Source organism: Anser anser (genome assembly GCF_964211835.1).
Source record: "Anser anser genome assembly, chromosome: 10".
Classification (NCBI taxonomy): Eukaryota; Metazoa; Chordata; class Aves; order Anseriformes; family Anatidae; genus Anser; species Anser anser.
Window position 1 is genome coordinate 19,915,927 of NC_139730.1, and position 20,549 is coordinate 19,936,475.

At 60.7% G+C, this 20,549-nt stretch overlaps 1 protein-coding gene and 1 long non-coding RNA gene across 2 annotated transcripts in view; one reads left to right on the forward strand and one right to left on the reverse strand.

The window, feature by feature from the left end:
* On the reverse strand, window positions 1-8,050 carry LOC310904851. The gene is made up of 3 exons (XR_014588635.1): window positions 7,945-8,050; window positions 1,405-1,574; window positions 1-686 (listed from the first exon to the last, which is right to left on the reverse strand). It is a non-coding gene; the product is annotated as an uncharacterized lncRNA (long non-coding RNA).
* Window positions 6,862-20,549, forward strand: part of ONECUT1 (one cut homeobox 1) — a 21,391-nt gene continuing 7,703 nt past the window's right edge. Inside the window, exon 1 of the mRNA XM_083850043.1 lies at window positions 6,862-8,284. Coding sequence (XP_083706169.1) covers window positions 7,204-8,284 — 1,081 coding nt within the window. The 5' untranslated portion in view covers window positions 6,862-7,203. The remainder of the gene's footprint in view (window positions 8,285-20,549) is intronic.

Below are 20,549 nucleotides of genomic sequence, written 5' to 3' on the forward strand. Positions count from 1 at the left end.
GCTCTCCGCGGAGCCGGCCCGGCCGCCCCTCCGCTCCCCGTCGCCGCCGCTCCGAGCAAGCCCGGAGCGGGGGGGACCCTGCTCCGTGCCGGAGCTCGCCCAGCGTCCATGTTTGGGGCTGTTCCTGGCGAAATTCCCCGCGAACGCCTCCGAAATCGATGCGGAGAATTTTCCGCTAATAAGGGGCACGCTTTTATTTTAGTTCGGATAAGCAGCGGCAAGGCGGATATCGCGGGTCGGGGGCAGTCGCTGGCTGCTCCCCCCGCAGCTCCGAGCGCTGCAGAGAGCGGCGGCACGGCTGCTGGGCGCGGAAATAAATGGAGGGGCCACGCAGATATTTTATTATTTAGCGACAGCTAAGGAAAAGCTTTCAGGATGCTAGGGAGCTGGCTGGCTCTCCGTCTCTCTAAAATTCCCATTTGCCTTGGGCTACGACCTGTTATCTGACCTTTAGACACCCCCGAAGACGAGCGAGTTTTGCTTTGCAAACAGCAATAACGCGGCGCGGGGGCAGCGCTCCGGGGGCGCAGCCTGGCCCTTGCCCCTCGGCCCTCACGTGGGTGCCGGAGCTTTCGGGGGGGTGCGGGTGCTGCCGGGGTGCCACGCTTTCATTTTGGTTTCATTCGAAGACATTTGATGGTTGTAGATCTTTCTCTGGTTTGTTGCATCGCCACCACAGGTCACCCCTTAAAACAGTAATTCAAGATGTAAGTAAAAGTGTTTTCATTTTTATTGATCCTGCTAACATCTTTCATTACCCAACATGTAACCACAACAAATGATTGCTCATTTGATACGGAGAATTTTATCGACGCTCGCCCCGGGCGGGGCGCGAAGCCCAAATGCCGGCGGCGCAGGGAGCGCGGAGCAGGGGCAGCGCACGGCCGGCCCCGGCCCCGGCCCGGCTCCCATCGCCGAGGCCCTTTCCCGGCCGAAATTCGAGGAGCGAACCCGGGGAGGAGGGCCGGGGGCAGGCACCCCCCCAGCGCGGGGCCCGGCGCGGCCCGACGGGGCGCACACGGCGGGCCCGGGGCCGCGGGAGCGGAGCCTGCCCCGGGGCCGGGGGGGGAGCGGCCGCCGCGGTGGGACTCCGGCCGCCCCCTCGGGCCGCCCCCTCGGGCTCTCGCTGCCCCCGGCCCGGAGCTTTCGTTCCCTCGCTGCGAAACCCAACAAGTAGCGGGAGGCGAAGCTGCCGGACACCGCCTCGGCCGCCGCAAGCCTGGCGCCCGCTGGCTTCGAGCGCGTTGAGAAACCAGGCTTCCTCCCTCCCTCTCCCCCTTCTCTCCCTGGTTTCCTTTTATCACTAAAAAAGTCCTGGATAATAACAACAAAAGCATTTTGCTTTAAAAAAAAAAAAATAAATTAAAAAAAATGAAATAAAAAAGACAAAAAAAATTAACGAACCTCTCGAGTTAACAAGGTCGCTGCAGAACTGGGAGCTCCGTACGGTGCGGAACAGCGGGTCCTGTTTTATTTGTGTGGCACCTTTTGGCTAACGGCGTGAGAGGTTTTTCCGCCATCAAACAAAGCTACTCTTTTAGCTCTCTTTGAGAATGGTATTTTTGTCGTTAATACTAGAAGAGAAGGAAAGTTGATGAGGGAGAGGTTGGAAGAATTGGTTTCGATGCAAGAGACCTACAGTGAAATTAAACTAGGTGGATTCTTTATTAAATGATTTTCGGTCTTCTGTGTTTTTATGAAAATAAAAGGCAGCACTTTGTCATTTTTAACAATGTAAGTAGCCAATAAATCTAATTTCCACATTGATTTCTGTAGGAATTAAGTGATATCTACACTATCTGCTGTGAATTGTTTTTGGAAACAAGCGCGACTTTCTCCTGGAGGAAGGTGTTTTTAAAAATAATAATTACAAACATATTTCCCAAAAATACCGCTTATAGACAGAAGCTTTTTAAATCGCGAAATGATGTTATCTACGAGCCAGGTTCTGCGCATCAGAGGCTGCCTCTAGACAAAGAGTTGTGCCACATGCGCAGGGACAGGCACGGGATGGCAGCGCCCGGCTGGACGCCTGCTGGGCACGGAGCGGGCGCGGGCCGCTCCCACAGCCCCCCGCACCGCAGGGGAGCGCCTGCACCGCGCCCGCCGCCGCGGGAGCCCCGAGCGCCGCGGGCCGGGGCTGCTGCTTCGGGCGCTGGGGGGGAGAGAGCGAGAGCATCGCTTCCGAGCACCCGGCGGGAGGAAGAGCATCTTTCCCTAAATAATAACCCAGATTAATAGCGCTCAGTAAAACGCTATTGATCTCCATTGTTTCGCAGCCCGAGCGGGGCTGTGTATTTGAATATACACAAGCACCCGGCGCCGCGGCAGCCCCTAGCAGGGCGCTGAGCTGCGTTTTGTGCCGGGGTAAAACGCCGGGGAGAGCGGCTGGGGCAGCAGGAGCCGCTCCTCTGCGCCGCCAGCCCGGCCGCGGGGCAGGGCCGGGGCCCCGACGGCGGGCACAACGCCACCCGCACGCCTGGGGAGGGACGACCCGGCACGGCACGGCCCGGCTCGGCCCCGTATGGCCCGGCTCGGGTCTGCCGCGGAGCGGGCTGGCCCCGGGCCCCCTCCCCTCCAGGCCCTGTGCGCTGCGGGGCGGCAGGAGCGGGCGGGGGGGCCGCGCTCCCCCCCAGCCACCACTCGCCGGTACCCGCCGGTACCCTTGGAAGCACCGGGAAGCGGCCGCAGGGCCCCGTCGGGGCCGGGCTGGCCCGAGCTGGGTGCCCGGGGCACACCGGGTGGTACCCGCAGCGCATCCGCCCTGGCCCGGGGCAGGAGCCGCCCCCGGCCCCCCCCGCGCCCGCCGGGCCGCCCCGGTGCCGGTGGCTGTGGCGGGGGCAGTGCCGGCCGGTCCCAGCCTGCCCGCGAGGAGCCGGGAGCGCAGGGCTCAGGCGCATCAAACTACCAGAAGTCATTTATCCGGTTTCATAAATAACGTCCTTATTATCTCCAGCCCCCTTAATTCATGCTCCTGTCCGCTTGATTGCGGGGTTTCAGCAGATAAAAAGTTTATAAGTTGGTCGGGTTCTTGTTTTCCTTTTTCCATCATTAACATCATTAATATAGGCTATCAATAACCCTGTCGTTTGGAGCATAGCTTCACAGTATTGATCTGCGCGGCTATTCATCTCTGCCATAGAAGACACGGAATAATTTTCGCATTACAGTAGCTTGGATTTGCTTTTAATTCATATTTAAAGCTGCAACTGGCTCTGTGGAGCTCTCTGCGAAAGACTAGAGGCGCCTAATTAATAATAAGTTAGAAACGAAGGAAGGCACCAGCGGATAAATAATTAATACAGACATCTCTGTCTCTTTGAATATTGCTACTTTAAAAATTTAGACTTACCAGGGCCATACTGTAAGTCTGCAAGTTATATTGAGGAGATGATTTAAGAAAGCTATTTTTTTTTCCTGAAATACAATGCTAAATTATTTACGGTGTTTTGCAAGCTTCCCTAAGTTCCTTCATTACCAAGCGCTGCGGTTCGCGCCGGGGGGGCGGCAGAGCGCGGCTGCAGAGGCGGCTCGGGGCGGCCCGGCCGGGGCAGCGCCCGCAGACTTCGGGGCTCGCCCCTCGCCCCCCTGCGCGTCCCCCGGCCCCGGAGGGAACCCCCGAGCCCTCCAGCCCCCGAAGCCGGGAGCCCAGGCGGTGGGGAGCGGGCTCTGCCCGGCGCCCTCGGGCGGACAGCGGGGGCTGCCTGGCGGGGCCGGGACGAGCCCAGCCCCGCTGCCCGGGCTGCCCGCGGCTCCCCCGGGACCCAGCGGCCGCCCTGGCCAGGCGAGGGGGCCGGAGGTGGCCGGAACGGGGCACGGAGCCCGGCCCTGCTCGCCCCGTCGGGACCGGGCGCACGGCTCCGTGCGAGAGCCGGGGGCCGGGGCTGCTGGGCCGGGGGGGGGGGGGGGGGGGGGGGGGCGGGACCCCCGCCCGGGCCCTGCGCTCCCCCGGGCGGGCACCCGCAGCGAGCCCCCCGCCTCTCCCCGCCCTCCGCAGCTTGCCCTGAATGCCCGGCCCTCCCCCGCTTGCCCCAGCCTTTAAAGCCCTCTTTTCTCTGCCTGGCCCGTGACAGATGTATATGTTTTTGTCACCAAGCTTCTTTCCAAGAAGCTCAACAGGGGAAAGTCTGGAAAAGTTAATCCCCCCCGGCAGCTGTTGGCTTTGGGAGCCTCCGAGCGTCACCTTTGACACGCTCCCCGTGCGAGGGGACCTGGCAGCCGCGGCCGCCGCAAGCTGTCACCGCGCTGGGGGAGCGGGGACAGGGAGGGAGAGGGGCGCGGGGCCGGGCCGGGGCCGACAGCGGCGGCACGCACCCCAAAATGAGGGAGGGAGGGAGGGAGGGAGGGAGGGAGGGAGGGAGGGAAGGAGGGAAGGAGGGAAGGAGGGAAGGAGGGAAGGAGGGAAATGGGAAGGGAGGGGAGAAAGAAGAAGAAGAAGAGCCCCATGCCCGGTCCGCCCGGGGTGTGTCCGTCCCGCCGGGCGCTCCCCGGTGCCCCGGGCCAGGCCGCCCCATCGGGGCCGCGCCGCGTGTGCCGGTGCCGGCCGGGAGCTCGGGGCCGTCCCCGTGCCCCATCGGCTCGGCTTTAAAAAGCGCACACACACACACGCGCGCACCGCAATTCAAACAAGCAAAGTTGCGTTTTAAGTCCGCTCTGCGTTATCTGCTGATCAAATAAAGACTTAAGGGCGGTAACGACCACTCTGTTAAATATATGGTACTTGGCTGCACGAGCCGGAATTGATTAAAGCACCGAAATAAGCCCTCCCGGCGCTCCCCCCTCCGCCGCCGGGGCGGGAGGCTCCGCTCCGAGGGGAGCCCACGGCCGGGCGGCCCCGACAGCCCCGCGGCCCCAGCGGCGGCGAGAGCCGGGGCACTGCGGGGCCTGGCGGGGCTGCCCCGGGCCCTTGGCGGCGTCCCGGGGCTCCCGGCGGTCCAACCGGGTCCGGGCGCCGTCGGGGGGCCGCAGCACCCAAGGACCCCCGCTCCTGTGCGCCGGCACCGGCGGCTTTTTCACGCCGGGGCATTTTGCTGCGAGGCTTGCCCCTAAGAGTAACGGGGAAAAGCCCTTTAGGAAAGGGAAGATGCGGGCAGGGCTGCGGAGCGGTGGCCGGGACTCGCCAGAGATCCGCAATCGCACCCCTGGGCGGGGGGCGGCGTGGCCAGGGACCCCCGAAATTGAGGCCGGGGGGTGGGGGTGAACCTTTCCTGGGGAAAAATGGATGCTGCTCTTCCCTACAAACTCGAGGGAGTGACTCATATTCGCTATCGTGTTCGCTTTGGCAACTAACCGTTAAACGCGTGGAGATGAAATATTTTTAATTACACGGTAACCCGTATGCAGATGTTGGCAATGAAGACGCTGACAACGTTTCGATTAGACCCGTAACATCACCTCGCGTTGGCCTGGAAAGCAGCCGCAGCCGTTTGTCTCGGTGGTGAAATGCTCTGGATAGTTTTGTTTTGTTTTATTTTACCCCAAACGTTTCCTAAGAGCATTAATTGCGTTTCAGGGCTATTTTTGCTTCAGCCACCGCTACACCTTTCCTTATGTATCCCTCGCTATCAGAAATTGCGATGTTGTTAACGTTAATATTGCCTAAATTCAGGGAGGTGGAGAGGGGTTTAGGGATGAGGGAGTGATCGGAGAGGCAGGAGAAGTGCGGGACCCGGAGGTATTTTTTAGCGTAAAATAAAACGTGGAGGAGCCTCGGGCAGCGCGGGAGAACGAACGGCGGTGAGTAACGGGTGGCTCTCGGGGAGGTGGTTCGGCGGCCCCAGCCCCAGCACAAAACCGGACAGAGGTGTGCGGGTTTAGTGCCGGGAAATAACGCACGGGCTGTGGGAACTCTGAATTTTTAGGGGAAAAGCCCCGATCCTGTCCGCTCCGCGGGCCGCGCACGCAGCGCACCAGGCACAGAAAAGTTTCCTGCGAGCCCGCCGGGGGCCGTCGTTAGCCCAGGTCCACGGAGATACTCCGCGGGTGCCCATCCCGGGGGGGCTCCGGGACACGGGGCCCTCCCGGGGCCGTGCCCGGTCCCGGCCCCGCTCCCGGGCAGGGGGCGAAGGGCGCTCGGCGGCCGGTCCCGGCCCCTGCGCCCGGATCCCCCCCGCACAGCGGGGCGCTGCTGCGGCCGCCCCGGGGGCACCGCCCGGCCGCCTCGGTGCTCCGCCGGCCCGAGGCCCCCCGGCTGCGCTCCGCAGTGGCACGGCTCGGCCCGGCCCGGCCCCGGCCTCCCGCCGCTCGGCGCCGCGCACAGGCTGCGCGCTGCCCGGCTGGGCTCGGTGTTGTCAAGGGGCGGACAATAGGCACAGCTGCCCGTGCTTCCCGGATAAAGGCGCCTCGGCTAGCGGGGGGGGCGGCGGGGAGGCTCTGCGCGCCCCCTCCCCTCCTTCTGCCGGGCTTTCTTTCGGGGGAAAAAACGTAATGAAAAGGACAGAACGGCACGGGACGGGCCCGCGGCGCGGCCGGTGGCGCGGCACGGGACGGGACGGCCCTGCGGGGCCGGGCACGGCGCGGGGGGCTCGGGGCGCACGGCGGGGGCGCTGCCCGCGGCCGAAAACCGCCCCCCCGCGGGCCCTCCCGGTGCCGGGATAACGGGAACTTTCCCCGCAGGGGAGCGGGGGGGGCGGGCACCGGCGGGGCGGTCCTGGCAGCCCCCGGCGGGGCGGGCGCTGGGGGGCGGGGCGCGAGCGCGCCCCGTGCCGGGTGCGGCGGGGCCGCGGCTCTGGGCGCCGCGCGCGGGGCTCGCCTCCTTAATAGGGGCGGTGACGTCACGGGGGGCGGGGCCGGCCCCGGGGCGGGGCCGGGGGCGTGGGGGGGCGCCGCGCGCATGCGCCGGGCCGGTGCGGTCGGGGCGCCGCGGCTGCAGCAGGAGCGGCGGCGGTGCGCGGGCGGGGAGCGCGCCGGGAGCCATGGGCAGGGGCGGCGAGGGACGCGGGCGCACACCCGCCGCGGCTGCGGAGCCCGTCCTGAGAGAGCGGGGGCCCTAGGAGCGACCCGACGCCGTCATCCAAAAAAATAAATTTAAAAAAAAATCCAATAAATCACCAAAAAAATTAATTGCAGGCGGCCAACCAGCAGCGGCAGCAGCACCGAGCCCCTCCCGCGGCCGCCCCCGCCGCCGCCGTCCCGCGGCCGCCGCCAGGAGCCCCGGGCCGCGCCGCAGATGGCCGTGCCGCCCGGCCGGCCGCACGCCCGGCGATGAACGCGCAGCTGGCGATGGAGAACATCGGCGACCTGCACGGGGTGAGCCACGAGCCGGTGCCCGCCGCCGCCGAGCTGCTGAGCGGCAGCCCCCACCACCGCGGCGCCGTGGCCCACCGCGGCGGGCAGCTGGCGGCCCACCCGCGCCCCATGGGCATGGCGGCCATCCTCGACGGCGGCGACTACCACCACCACCACCGGCCGCCCGAGCACGGGCTGAGCGGGCCCCTGCACCCCACCATGACCATGGCCTGCGAGACCCCCCCCGGCATGAGCATGAGCAGCACCTACACCACGCTGACCCCGCTGCAGCCGCTGCCTCCCATCTCGACGGTGTCGGACAAGTTCCCCCACCACCACCACCACCACCACCACCACCACCACCCCCACCAGCGGATCCCGGGCAACGTGAGCGGCAGCTTCACGCTCATGCGGGACGAGAGGGGTCTGGCGTCCGTGAACAACCTCTACACCCCCTACCACAAGGATGTCGCCGGCATGGGGCAGAGCCTCTCTCCGCTGTCCGGGTCGGGCCTGGGTGGCATCCACAACTCCCAGCAAGGGCTGCCCCACTACGCTCACCCCGGCGCCGCCATGCCCGCCGAGAAAATGCTCACCCCGAACGGCTTCGAAGCCCACCACCCCGCCATGTTAGCCAGGCACGGCGACCAACACCTCACCCCCACCTCCGCCGGCATGGTGCCTATCAACGGGATCCCGCACCACCCCCATGCCCACCTGAACGCCCAGAGCCACGGGCAGATCCTGGGCTCTGCCAGGGAGCAAAACCCTTCTGTAACCGGTTCGCAGGTCAACAGTGGAAGTAATTCAGGGCAAATGGAAGAAATCAATACCAAAGAAGTAGCTCAGAGGATCACCACCGAGCTCAAGCGGTACAGCATCCCCCAGGCTATCTTCGCCCAGCGGGTGCTGTGCCGCTCTCAAGGGACCCTCTCGGACCTGCTGAGGAACCCCAAGCCCTGGAGCAAGCTCAAATCCGGCCGGGAGACCTTCCGCAGGATGTGGAAGTGGCTCCAGGAGCCGGAATTTCAGCGGATGTCTGCTCTGCGGCTGGCAGGTGAGCCCGCTGCGGCCCGGGGGAGCCGGCGCCGAGCAGCGGCCCGGGCCGCCCCGCCGCCCTGCGCACAAAGCCGGCCCCGGCCCCGGGCGCTTGCCCGGGCTCCCGGAGGGGCGGCGGGGGGCTCGGTGTCCGCCGTTCTCAGGGGCCGGGCGCCCGCCCCATCGCGTCCCTCCCCGGCAGGTGCGGCGGGCTCGGCCGCGGGGAAGCGGCCCCGAAAGCCGGTGTGTGCGAGCCCGGGCGACGCGGCGGGGCGGCCCGCAGCCGGCCTGCCCGGAGGCTCGCCGTTACCTCCTGGTCCCGTTCCCAGCACCGGGTTTGCGCGCACGCCAGCTGAGGCCGTCAGCAGCGGCAGGTCGAGGAGGAAATGTTTGGATTGGCGGCCGGGCCGGGAGCGGGGGCCCGGGCCGGGGCACGGACAAATGCCGGGGGTCGCGGGGAGCCCCGCGCCGCGCCGCGCCGCTCGGAGGGGAGCGAGCCCCGGAGCCGCGGGCGGTGCGGCGGGGCCGGGGCCGGGGCCGGGGCCGGCTGCGGTCCGCGCCTGGGGTCGGTGCCCGGGGGCGGCGATGTCCCCGCAAACGGAGCGAGCCTGGCGTGGGAGCGGCGGCTACAGAGACGCGGCCAGAAACGCTGTTGGCCAGGGTCCTTAGATTTTTATTTGTTTGGAACTGGTCGCAATTAGCGCTAGCCCCAGGAGCTCGGCTTTCCTGCGAATGCCCCTGCCCGAGAGAAGCGATCCGGGTGGTGTCCCTGCCTTGCTCCAGGACCTCGAAACACCCCAGCGATTGCGGGGTCGGTGTGCTCCGGGGGCACGGCGGCGGCATTGTCTGCTCGGAGACCCGAAGGAGCAAAATGTGTTTCCGCCCTGTTTTGTACCCGTTCTCCTCCCGCCTCCTCCCCGGGCCCGCCAGCGCGTGCTCCCCGTGCAGAGCCCGAGTTTAATATGCCGTGAGTGAGGGTTTGTTAATTAAGTGATAGGTCTCCATTAATTTGTCCCTGGAGAACGCGAGACAGTCAATCCGACTTGGAGCCGGGGTCACTGATCCGTTTCACAGACAAAAATAAGGGAAGGGCCAAATATCTTTCTTCTTTCAAACGCACAAACGTCCCTGCGCCTCCGGCTGGCACGACGGTGGGAACTGGGGGAACTGGGAACCGCTTCGTGGTCGGCTGGGACCCGGCGGGGCCCCGGCAGTGCCTGCAGCCTGGCTGCGGCTGAGCGGTGCCGGGAAGGGGACGCGGCGGGGATCTCTCTCTTCCCCCTTGCCGGTGCTGGCTGGTGGAGGACGTTGCTCTCTTTGGCTTCCACTCCTGCGGAGTCAGTTTCAAAGGTCTGAGCTCGCAGAAAATGCCCGTTCCGCCTTCCTTTCTCAGCACCAGCTCCCGCCAGGGGTAAAACCCGCGTCTCGCTGGTGCTATCCAAGAGAGGAGGACGGGGTTTGTGTTTCCGATATCCCCTTAACGATTGCTAAGGCGAACTTTCTTCGATTTGGCGTGTATTTTTACGACAATTCGGTCGACCTGAATCTCCCCTCATTTGCATAGATCGATACTGGGAACAACCCCCCGCTTCGGAGCCTGCTGGCATCCCCTGCCTGGCGCTGCCGGCCGGGGAGCGCTGCCAGCCCCGCCGGAGCGGTGCTGAGCGCTGGGACGGAGGCGGCCGCTGCGGGGTCCGGAGAAACCCAGTGCGCCCCCAAACCGCCCCCTTCCTCCCGCCACCCTGCCATACACGGATGCGGGCAATACATCTAGGGAGACAAAGTCCTGCTATTCTGCCTCCCCTTTGCGCTGCAACCCGACAGCTGGCGCTTCAGACAAGCGGCCTCCCCAGGGCTAAAGCGAGCCGGCAGCCCGGGGCCGGGGGGGGGGGGGGGGGGGCGGGGAGGGCCGCCCGTGCTCGGGGGTCCCCGCAGCGCGGCCCCGGGGCCGCCCCGCAGCGCGGCCTCGCGCGGCCCCCGCAGCACGTGCTCATTTGCATAGCGCCGCGTCGCAGCCAATGGGGGCGGGCCCCGCAGCGCGCCCCCGCCCCGCCCCGCGCAAGGCGCGCCGCTCCGCGCTGCCCGGCCCGCAGCACCCGCAAGGAGCATCCGTTGTGGTCCGGGCGGGTCGGAAACGCGCCGTGATCCCGCTGCGTGGTAAAAATCCGCCCCGATTGGTATCGATGCGTGAACAGCAGTTCGAAATACCATAAATTACTCCAGCCGACGCAAATTAAATTTCACGTCCAAATTATAACTGGCTCCCGGGCGCTCGGAGCGTCAGCAGGCAGATAAATGCCTGGCGCAGCCCCGCAGCCCGCGCCGCTTCCCCTTCCCATCGCCCGCAGGCAGCAGCCGGGAGGCGGCCAGGGGGGCGCAGCCCGGTGGTTTTAGGCCCCGCGCTCTTGCCCAGCGCTTTATCTCGAGTACTGGCCCCTTGCAGCCATCCCTGGGGGCTTCCTACCTCCCAGATTACAGAAGCTCCGACAAACAGAGGAAAAATTGGTAGTTACATGGGAGCGGGATTGAGGTCTTGACACTTCCCGGGCTGTCTCTTGAAATGTAAGCAGAACTGCTAATTGCAAAGCTGACCTCTTCCAGCCTCCATCTTATTCATCCCATCTTCTTTCCCCTCTCTGTTCTCCTTTCCTTTGTCTGTCCCCCCTCGCTCCCCCTTTATCGCTGAATATTTATCTATTTGCCCGTTTCTCTCTTAGTTATTCTTCCTGCCCTCCCCCCGCCTCTGCTGACATTTGGAAGGGCAGCGAAGGGATCCCGAAAAATAAATGCAATTCAAAGAAAACGCACGGCCCTTCCGCAGCCTGCTGGGATTCAGGAGTGGGTTTCTTTCGGGTTATTTTCTAGGGGAGGAGGTGACAAGAGGGGGATAAAGAAGGCCAAATCGGACTCCTCTAGTGCGGGAGAAAACCAGCTGGGCCGAACCGGGAGACGTTGGAAAGGCACTGCCCGAGGGCATCGGGAAGCGCCCGGTGCTGAGCGAGGGGACCGGGGCAGGGGGCTCCAAGAGCCGCCCCGGCCTTGCTGCTCCAGCAGGCGACAAGAAGAGGGAGCGGGAGCCCCAGGAACCGCCTCCGCCGGCCCTTCCCGCTGCGACGGGGGCTTCCCGAGCCCGGCACGGGCCGGTGGGAGTGGGGAGCGGCCGGCGGGGCTCGGGGAGGGGCGGCTCGGCCCGGCCCGGCCCGGCTCGACTCCCTTCGGCCCGGCTGCTCGCTGTGCTCCTGCGGCCTGGCTGCCGGCTGCCGTGCTCGGGTCTCTTCCCCCCTCCCCTTTTCCTTCCTCCCTCCCAAATTAAATCTCGGCTAAAGCGAAGGCTGGGAAGTCGGCGAGAAATCCTCACCAAATTAACTGTAAGGAAATCGATACGGCAATCAGAGCGTTGCCCACGTTAAGTATGAAATCTAAGGAGAGCCGCTCGCCCCTCTTGCCCCGCTGCCGCCCGGCCTCAGCAGCAGCAGCGGGCCGGCCGCGAGAGCCTCGTTAGAGCCCGTCCGACGGCCACCGGCGGGGCTGTGCCTTTGCACCGGGGTGGCGGAGGGCAGCGACCGGGGGCTTCGCCGCCCGCACCCCGGGGCGCGGATCCCGGGACAGAGGCCGTGGCAGCGGCAGGCCCGCGGGTGCTGGGCCCGGAGCGAGGTGCCGGGGCCGAGGGGCGGAGAGCGGCCTTGCTGCGGGATTGCTTGCGGGCCGCTCGCCCAGCACAGCGTTTGCCCTTCGTTAATGTTTGCCCAGCGGGGGGTGGAGGAGCGAGACCGGGCGGCGAGGAGCCGCGTCCCTCCGCGCCCGGTCCCGGGACCCCCGGGCTCTTTGCTGGAATTCCCCGCCGTGTGGCGAGGGGACCGCGGCGGGCCCCGTGCCCCGCTGCCACCCCCGCTGCCAGTTGGACAAAGCGGCCTCGGAACCGCTCCCGCCCCGTCTGCCCGCGCCGCCCGGTGCCACCGGGCTCCCGCCGCCTCCCGTTCCCGGGGGCTCTGCGCCATCTACTGACCGCCGCCGGAGCGGGCCCCTGCACCGGGCAGCGGCGGCTCCCCCGGGCCGGGAGACGGCCGTGGGACACGCAGGGGACCGGGGCGCCTCGGTGTGGGCTCCCGGGGCAGCGCTGGGCCCCGGCCCCGATCGCGGCTTGCCCGGGCGGCGCGGCCCGCGGCGGCTTCAGCACTGCGGACAGTTACCGTCGGCACGGCACGGCTCGGCGCGGCACGGCCGGGGGGTTTCCGTGCCGCCTGCAGCAGGGGAGAGGCCCCGTCGGTGATACTTAACGGCCCCGGGCGCTCGGGCTGTGTGCGGAGCGGCGGCCCCCGGAGGACTCGGTCCCCGGCCCGGTGCGCTCCCCGAGTGCCTGGGAAGCGGAGCCTTCGGTCCCTGGGCAGCGGGCGCCCCGGCCGGGAATGCTCGGCAGAGAAAACCGAAGCCGCTTCCCCGCCGCCCCGGGCCCCGCCAGGCGGGCCAGGACGCTCCGTGAGCAGGGCCGAGGAGCCGCGGGGCACCGCAGCTGGGAGCCGGCATCTGCCAAGCGCCCCTTTACACAGCCGGGAACTGCTGGAGAGGTGCGAAATTGGCTGGAAATGCACGGGCTGGGAAGGCAGCGGTGGTGCGTTCCTGAAGGCAGCTCAGGCTTTGTCTCGGGCAGCGTTCCGAGTAGCAGGAGGATCCCCGCACCCCCCGCGCAAGGGCCAGGTTCGCTGCGAGGCAGACCTAAGGGACTCAGGCGCAGGAGCTGTTACTGAAGTGCTCGTGGCTTTCATCAGATGAGCGCAGGCACCGGCGCAGTTTTTCCTGAGTGTCGAGGGAGGACCTAGCGTGGCATCCCGTCGGCTACTTCCGTGACTACTGCACTCCTGCACGATCAAATCCATAAATGTTGATTTTCGTTTCGACCATCAATCCATCTGGATGAATCGTATACTGATGGGGAAGAGACCGGTTCTTGCTGAAATTCTTCCAAAACGCGCCTTACCCGAGCCATTCTCGTATGAGGAAGTCAGTTCCGTGATGCCAAGAGCACGATTCATAGAAGCAATATTAGATCAACGGTATTTGGGATTTTCCCGTTTCAGGGCGGCAGGAAGGCTCCCTGGTCACACCTCCGGCGCAGCCCCGGGGGCAGTCGGAGCGGGGCAGGTGCCGGCTGCGTGGCGGGCTGCAGGGGCTGTGCGCCCCCGGAGCGCTGCTGCTTGCAACAGCCCCAGGCGGTACACCGGAGGACACGGGGCCAGTTCCTGAGCGAGGCCGGCGGAGAAGCTGCGGGGAGGCCGGTCCGTTTCTGGATGTTTTCAGAGCTCGGGGGCACTGCCTGCGGGGGTCCCGCACCCGGCTGCCCTGGTGCCCCCGGGTGTAGGAACTCGGTTGTGACTTCCCCGGCGTTTTTCTCCTTAATTTCTGGCTCTCTGAATATCGTCGGAAGTGACCAAGGGCTTCAAAATCAGCGGAGGGGAAGCGGGGCCGGACCTTGGGACACGAGCCCGAGCAGCCGGCCGGGTTGCTGAGCGCACCCCCGTCCCGGGGAAGGGTTTTGCAGGATGCCGCCGCCTCCACCGCTCCGGGACGGGGCTGGACCGGCCGCAGCAGCAGAACCCCCGGGCGGCGGGACAGCGGCGGCACCGCACCCGGCAGGAGCGAGCGGATGCGAAGCTGCCCGTGGGCGGCGGGCCCGGTGCGACTCCCCTGTAAAAAACCCGTTAACGGGGGCGGAGCGGTGCGGAGCTGCCGGTGCGGTGCGGAGCGGTGAGGTGCGGAGCGGTGCGGGGAGGTGCGGAGCGGTGCGGGGAGGTGCGGAGCGGAGCGGCAGCGGCGAGGAGAGGTCGCCACCCAGGGGCCGGCCGCCGCCACCGCTCGTGGGCGCGTCGGGAAGCGCTAACGTGATTAAAATATTGATGCAGTCACAGAAATCGTTCATTAAGGCAATTTAATCTTTGCTATTAAATGTCCTTTCAATTCATTTGGGGTAATTAAGATGCCGTTAAAGTGATTAAATCCTAACTACTTATGCTAGACAAAGAAATATTTGTCACGGTAATACGGTTAACTAAGGACCCAGCGAAAGAAATGTAACGTTTGCTTTAAATGATATCGCAGGACGATCGGGTGCTTTGCCCTGATTGATCCACTTAGCAACAGGTCCTGCAGTGGCGATGTCAGCTCGTGCGAGTGGTTACAGACCCGTCAGCACCGTAAGTTTGTGGAAACGCCAGCTTCCCGACGCATTGAGTCAGCATGACTTAGATTCCCTTTATTATTCCAGCGGCAGCAAATTAAGGTCACCCATTCTAGTACAGCGCACAGCAGTGAGATGTTTGCCAGTCACGGTCTCAGCTGGGGTCTTTATGTTGGCAAACTGCTGTCCTTTGAGCTTCACATATAGAAATGGATTCAACTCCTCTTGCGTTGTGAAACAACAAAAGGGGAACAAAAAGGGAAAAAAAAAACATCTGCCTGGCTGTGACGGCAGAGAAGTAAGATCCACATCAAATGACCTCTGAGAAGACCTCTCAGATGTACACTCTGAATAAGTGTGAATGCAAATTCCCAGAGAGACAAAATGCTGAGTGGTGCCAGGAGGGATACGAGGACACTCAGTGTGTGTTCAGACACTTCGGTATAGTCCATGTTCTCTTCAGATGAAAGGGGAGAATTTCAGGGAGCCAGTGTCACCCGTGTGGGCTTTCATCAAGGACGTGGGGCAGGCCTCGTCCTTCCATGGCTGGAAGCTTTTAGGGGGTCCATCTGTGCTGACTGCTGCCACTGGAGCACATGGCCATGAGCTGCGCACACAGCACTGTGCCCGAGGGATCCCGTCTGCCAGGGCCCATCGAAGGCCCAGGACAGGGAGGAGCAGGACGGGACATGCGGGGGGACCATGGAGCGGTGCTATGCCAGGGTGAGTGGCACACGGAGCTGGAGCTGTCTTTCCAGACCAAACAGATTTGCCTGCTTTGTGTTCATGTGGGGAAGTCAGAGGTCAGGTAACGTGTCCTACAGGCCCCTAATCTTGTTCTCATGTTCCCTGAAATACAAAGTTTTTGATGATTAAGAAAGATCCATCATTCCTGTGTCTCTCTGCACGCTCCGGAGGTGTTTTTCTCATGATAAGGATGGAGCTTATCGCACTTTATTATGTATTATCATCACTATGAATTTACCATAAACTTTTGGCTACTTGCTTCCACTGAGCTCCTGTAGCCGGTTTGATTAGGACTATCTCTGATGTCCAAAGTCCTTACACAGGAGTCCTTTCAGTCTCCTATGGAAATCCTGCTGCCTTCTCCACCCAAAGGTAGAGCCTCCTTCAGAGGAATATCCCTCGGGATACTCTCTAGCTTGTATTGGTGAAGACTTTTCACTCTCTGAAAATGTTATTGGGTGTTTTGTGACATTTCAAAACAAGAAATAGATGCTTTAGAAAGAGACTTCCAGGGTCTCAGTGGGCCCAATTCAGACTGCAGCTCAGGCAGGTCCCAGGCTCCATTGATCTGACACAACAAAAATTAGAAAATGCATTTAAGGAGGAAATTCTGAAAGGGTTTTTTATGTCTCCAAGACCTGTCCTGTAGGCATGAACTTGGGATAGCTAAATGATTTGCCTTTGCAAGAGGAGGGGGGACAAGCTCACAAAAGCTTTGAGAGCTCTCTCAAGTCGATCTAATACGTGCATCCTCGTCTCTCCTATGTCATATGCAGAATGCAAAGCTTTTGCTGGCACCTGTTAGAGCCAGGCTGCATCCGTTCTTGGCGTTTTCCCACTTGGGGAAGGGTGACTGCTCTCAGCTCACAGCTGTGAAGCTGTTAGCTTGTGAACTCCCCTGTTACTTCCTGGGAACCTTGCACTGGAGTCTGTGAGAGAAGCATAGTGCTGTTTTGTTTTTGTTTGGTTGGTTGATTGGTTTTTGTTTGTTTTTGTTTTGTTTGTTTTGTTCTTTTTTTTTCCCACCTGTCTGAAGCAAATACAACACTCATAAATAGTGAAGTTTTGCTGGGCTTTGTCCAAGTTGCTGCTCTTCCCCATCTCAGTGGTATGTGATCTTTGAAAGTTCATGAGCATTATTTCATCCTGAAAGGGGCATTTTAAAAAGAAATCCACCCCGTAGGGATGAAAGACTAGATCAGGTGTCAGGGTTAACACCTGCACTTACTGTGGTCTGGACTTTTAGAAGGACAGAACAGAGTGGTTCACATCACAGGCAGGCAAAGTACCCTCATCTCTCTCCCAGCCTAAGGATGTAGTTAGGGCATTTTCATAGGGGATGTGATTGTCCCCTCCCCTGCAAGCGCAGGATGGGTCCTATCATGTTATAGGCACTCGGGCCAGCCACGTGCTGGAGGAAAGCGCTGGTAAACAGTGCCACAGTGGTGGTGAGACCGCAGGTCCTGCTCTGTCCACCACCAGCTGGACCATAAGGAGATGTACAAGCCTCGCCAGCAATGGCAAGTTAACTCAGCCAGATCCCTCGGGCAACTCAGAAGGAACAAAGGGAGACAAAAATAGATTGATGGACTGTATCAGGAGAATTGCGAGTGTCAAAAATATCTGTTGCTCCAGGCAGAGGAAGATGGAAGTGACTGGGAGAGGCCAGAGTTCAGCAGTGGATTTATAAGGCTCCTTCTGGCACTGATAATATTACATTGTCATATCTGCACATGTGTTGCCAGACTCAAAGTGACTTTTTCCTGATACTCTGCTTTGATATTTTTTAACTAGCCTTTCTTAAGTCTCTTTGGCAAGGCACAGCGCTCAGCTGGGGCAGCACAGGGCAGAGGGCAGGGTGGCTGCGTGGGGCCACCAGGGTGCAGCCGTGCCGTGCTGTGGAGACGTGCGCGCCACCGGGAGCACTTCTTCCTGAATTCAGCTTCTGTGCTGTGTGAGAGGGCAGGTGCCTGTGAAGGACATCAGCGCAATTTACTTTTATTATCTTCCACTACATAAAATCCTTATCTCGGTGTGTGGTTTCAAAGACAGGCTCTGGTGTTTTTCCAAAACAGGGTGCATTTGGTGTCTGCGAAGCCACTGGCCTCAGCGACCACCCTTGCCTGCCTCAGGGGAGGGCCTGGCCAGAGGCCAGGCACTGCCGGCGCTGCCATTTTCCTGGCTGCAGGCCGGGACACCAAGGGGGATGGCTCCGGTGTCTGCCCATCCTCTGTGCCTGCCTGGACAGACGCTCACGTTGGAGCGTTTCATCCCGCGGTGTACATTTGTTCTCTGGCAGGCTCAAAGCTATGATTTATTATTAAAATTGATTGGCTCCAATGCAGGGAAAACGATCGTCAGGAAACCCTATTACGGTTTTTCATTATCACCATTATTTATTTTTAAGTGCTATTAATATTCCCGGGTCTGGACAAGGCAGAAGATGAAAGGTGGGATCCACCCTTCCTGCTCACGGCAGGAGGCCTGGCAGCACTGTTGCAGGAGCTCTTTGAACAATTAGGCCTATCAGGAAGCCTTGCCCTCAGTCTGCCACTCGGGAACGTTAGCAGGAGTGGAGCTGGAACAGGAACAAGCTTTGCATTGCAGATTTGGCGGGTGTTGCCGGCTGCCCGGGACAAGGAAGGGTCTGCAGGCGGTGCTGAGCAGGGCCCAGGGCCAGGCTGCAGCCAGGTGCTAGGCCCTGCTGCCGCAGCGCGGCCTCGCTCCGCCTGCATGGGGCCACGCCGTACTCGGGAGGCACCGGCCTGCTGCGGCGGTCACTGTGTCACACACAAGGTCCCCAGCTGCCACAGAGCCGGTCCTCACCCCTGAGCCAAGGAGTGGTTAGTCCTTGGTTCACAGCTGACGAACTCCAGCTTAAATGTAAGGACAAACACTTCTTATATTATAGGCTTTGGGCTAAACTGGAGCCATAGGAAACCAACAATCCCGTGTGGCAGTTTGTTAAAAAACCAAATGGCCACCATGCTGAAGGAGGAAGGGGTGCAAGGGGTGGCTGCCTGTCGGCATCTCCAGGGAGCCACTGGGGAACGCTAGAGCCCACCCTCTGGTGGGCTCGGCTGAGATTAAGTTGTGTTGCTAGTGTGATCCAGTATGGTGCGTTACGTGTCTGAAGAAGACATTACATGTCTGTGGGCATTGTGCTGGCAGCTAGAGGGGTTCAGCAGATGCTGCCACAGGTGCTGTTGAGCATTGTCCCCCTCTCCTCTTCATCAGCTGGCAGACGACCAGTAGGAAAGTGGAGTCAGGTTTTTAACCACTCAGTGCATGCTCCATCACCTGGACGTGTCTGGTATCACCAGTCACCTGCACAGTGAGGTGCTAGACAGACTGGAGATGAGTAAAAATCTCCAGGAAATTTCAAAATACTAAATTTGGCTTATTTGTATCATAGAATTGATAGATTGTTTTTTCTCCCCAGCAATGAGGACTTTTTTTCTTACCCCTGTGCTGTTGCTACCAGTAACTGAGGTCTCTGATACAACTGAAGTTCAGGAACCAAGTATCTGGTAACTCTTGGGAAGTTCTCTAGCTAAATAATTATTCAGGAACATTAAATTTCAGGAGATGAGCACAAGCTCTGGTAGATATCATGATAAGCAAGTTAGTTTCACAGTACATGGCTGTTTTTTTAATTCTCTGTGATCTGAGAGAACGCTTGTACTCGTTTGTGATTGAAGCCCCCGAGGTTTACACAGCTAATTGAACCAGCCTTGTACTTACCGGTGTGCCTGTGATCTGTGAGGTGCAGGTTCCTGCTGGAGCAGCGCACAATGCTGACGTGGATCGTGCTGTTGGTGTAGTTAGGATCGTGTGGAAAATGTTGATCTCCCCTCTGGACAGTCTATCTAGGTGAAAGCCAGAGTTCATGCAGTCTTTGAAAAAGTGAGGTGTAAAGCAGTGTGAAGATATGAGTTGTTAGGCACAGCAAACGTGGCATGGGTTTGGTTTGTCCCTGTTAGCAGGGGCAGAGTCGCTGAAGCTGAGACCTGCAACTGCTCTTACAGGAATTTCTGAGCCTCAAATTTTTAGGAGTATGAAAAGTTGAGACTGTTGATATCTCCTGCACTCCTTGTTTTCTCATTTCTAATATTGGTTGGTAACTAATGGGCTATTCTTGCAATAGTATTTTTAACCTGTGAGTTATCAACATTCACTTTAATCAGGATGCAGAATTATTTCAGCAGGACCTGATGCCTGCAGTGTGTTCACCAGCTTAACTTCACAAGGGGTTGCTCATGTGAAGAAACCTGTTTTTCAGCCCAGAAGTGATACCACATTTCAGAGGTCAGGATGTATCTTCAAAGCACTCTTCAAAGGTTTCCAGATAAAAATAACTATAGAAGATACGAGTCTGGCACCTCAGTCCGTGTGATCTATGTGTCACTGCTCATGAAGGGGCGTGCAGCTGGGATGCTCATCGTTAGGGAGCGCTTCAAAAGCTTCTGCGTGGAGAGGGCAGGAAGGCTGGGCGGCGAGCACTGCCTCGCCCAGCACTGCCTGGCCCCCGGCACTGCCTCATGGCTCCGCGGCCTTGCTGCCGTCCCTGTGCGCTTGCTGCTCCTGGAAGTACAAGCGGTGGGTGACTATTTTTATACTTTCCTCAGGCAATGAAACCCTCATGCCAACACTGTCTCTCAGTAGCAATGAAAGATGTTGGAAGGACCTCTGTAAAGTAATTTGCTGTCTTTGTTCCAACATCCATGGGATAGGTGGAGATGCTGCACATAATACTTGATATGACCAGCACTGATCTCCACAGAAATCAGGACTAGACACACAGAGACAGAACATCCATATTCTCTTCAGAAATACCTCTCTAAATCAGCATTAAAGAACATTGTTGGAGGGAAAAAAAGAGGAAACGGACAACTTCAGACTCTTTTGAAAGTGAGACAGACCAATCTGTCCTCCCAAGGAAATCTTTTATCCTAGCTAAATGCTAACAATATGAGCTGGCAGGCGGTCAAAGGCTGTCGGGGGACTTGGAGCCATGCTTCCAGCCCCACGGATTCTGCTGAGCAGGTGATCTGCAAGGCAGATTTCAGGTTACCGCTGCCCCTCAGTGATGTGGGGTAGAACAGTGCTCAGGGGGGGAGCGGAGGGGAGAGAGAGGAAAGGAAGTGAAATTCCATAGGGAAGATTTACTACACCCTTGTTCTCTGTGGCAAAACATGGTTTGTTTTGTTCAAAATACATAACCATCTGGGCCTGTAAGACCGTAACAGGGTCCCGTTTTCTCAGTTTGTTTTTTCTCAGCCAAAAAGAAACAAATATAGAAATGTATTGACAACAAATAATGAAGACAAAAAATGTGGGAAAGGTTGATTTAAGAGAGCAGTGA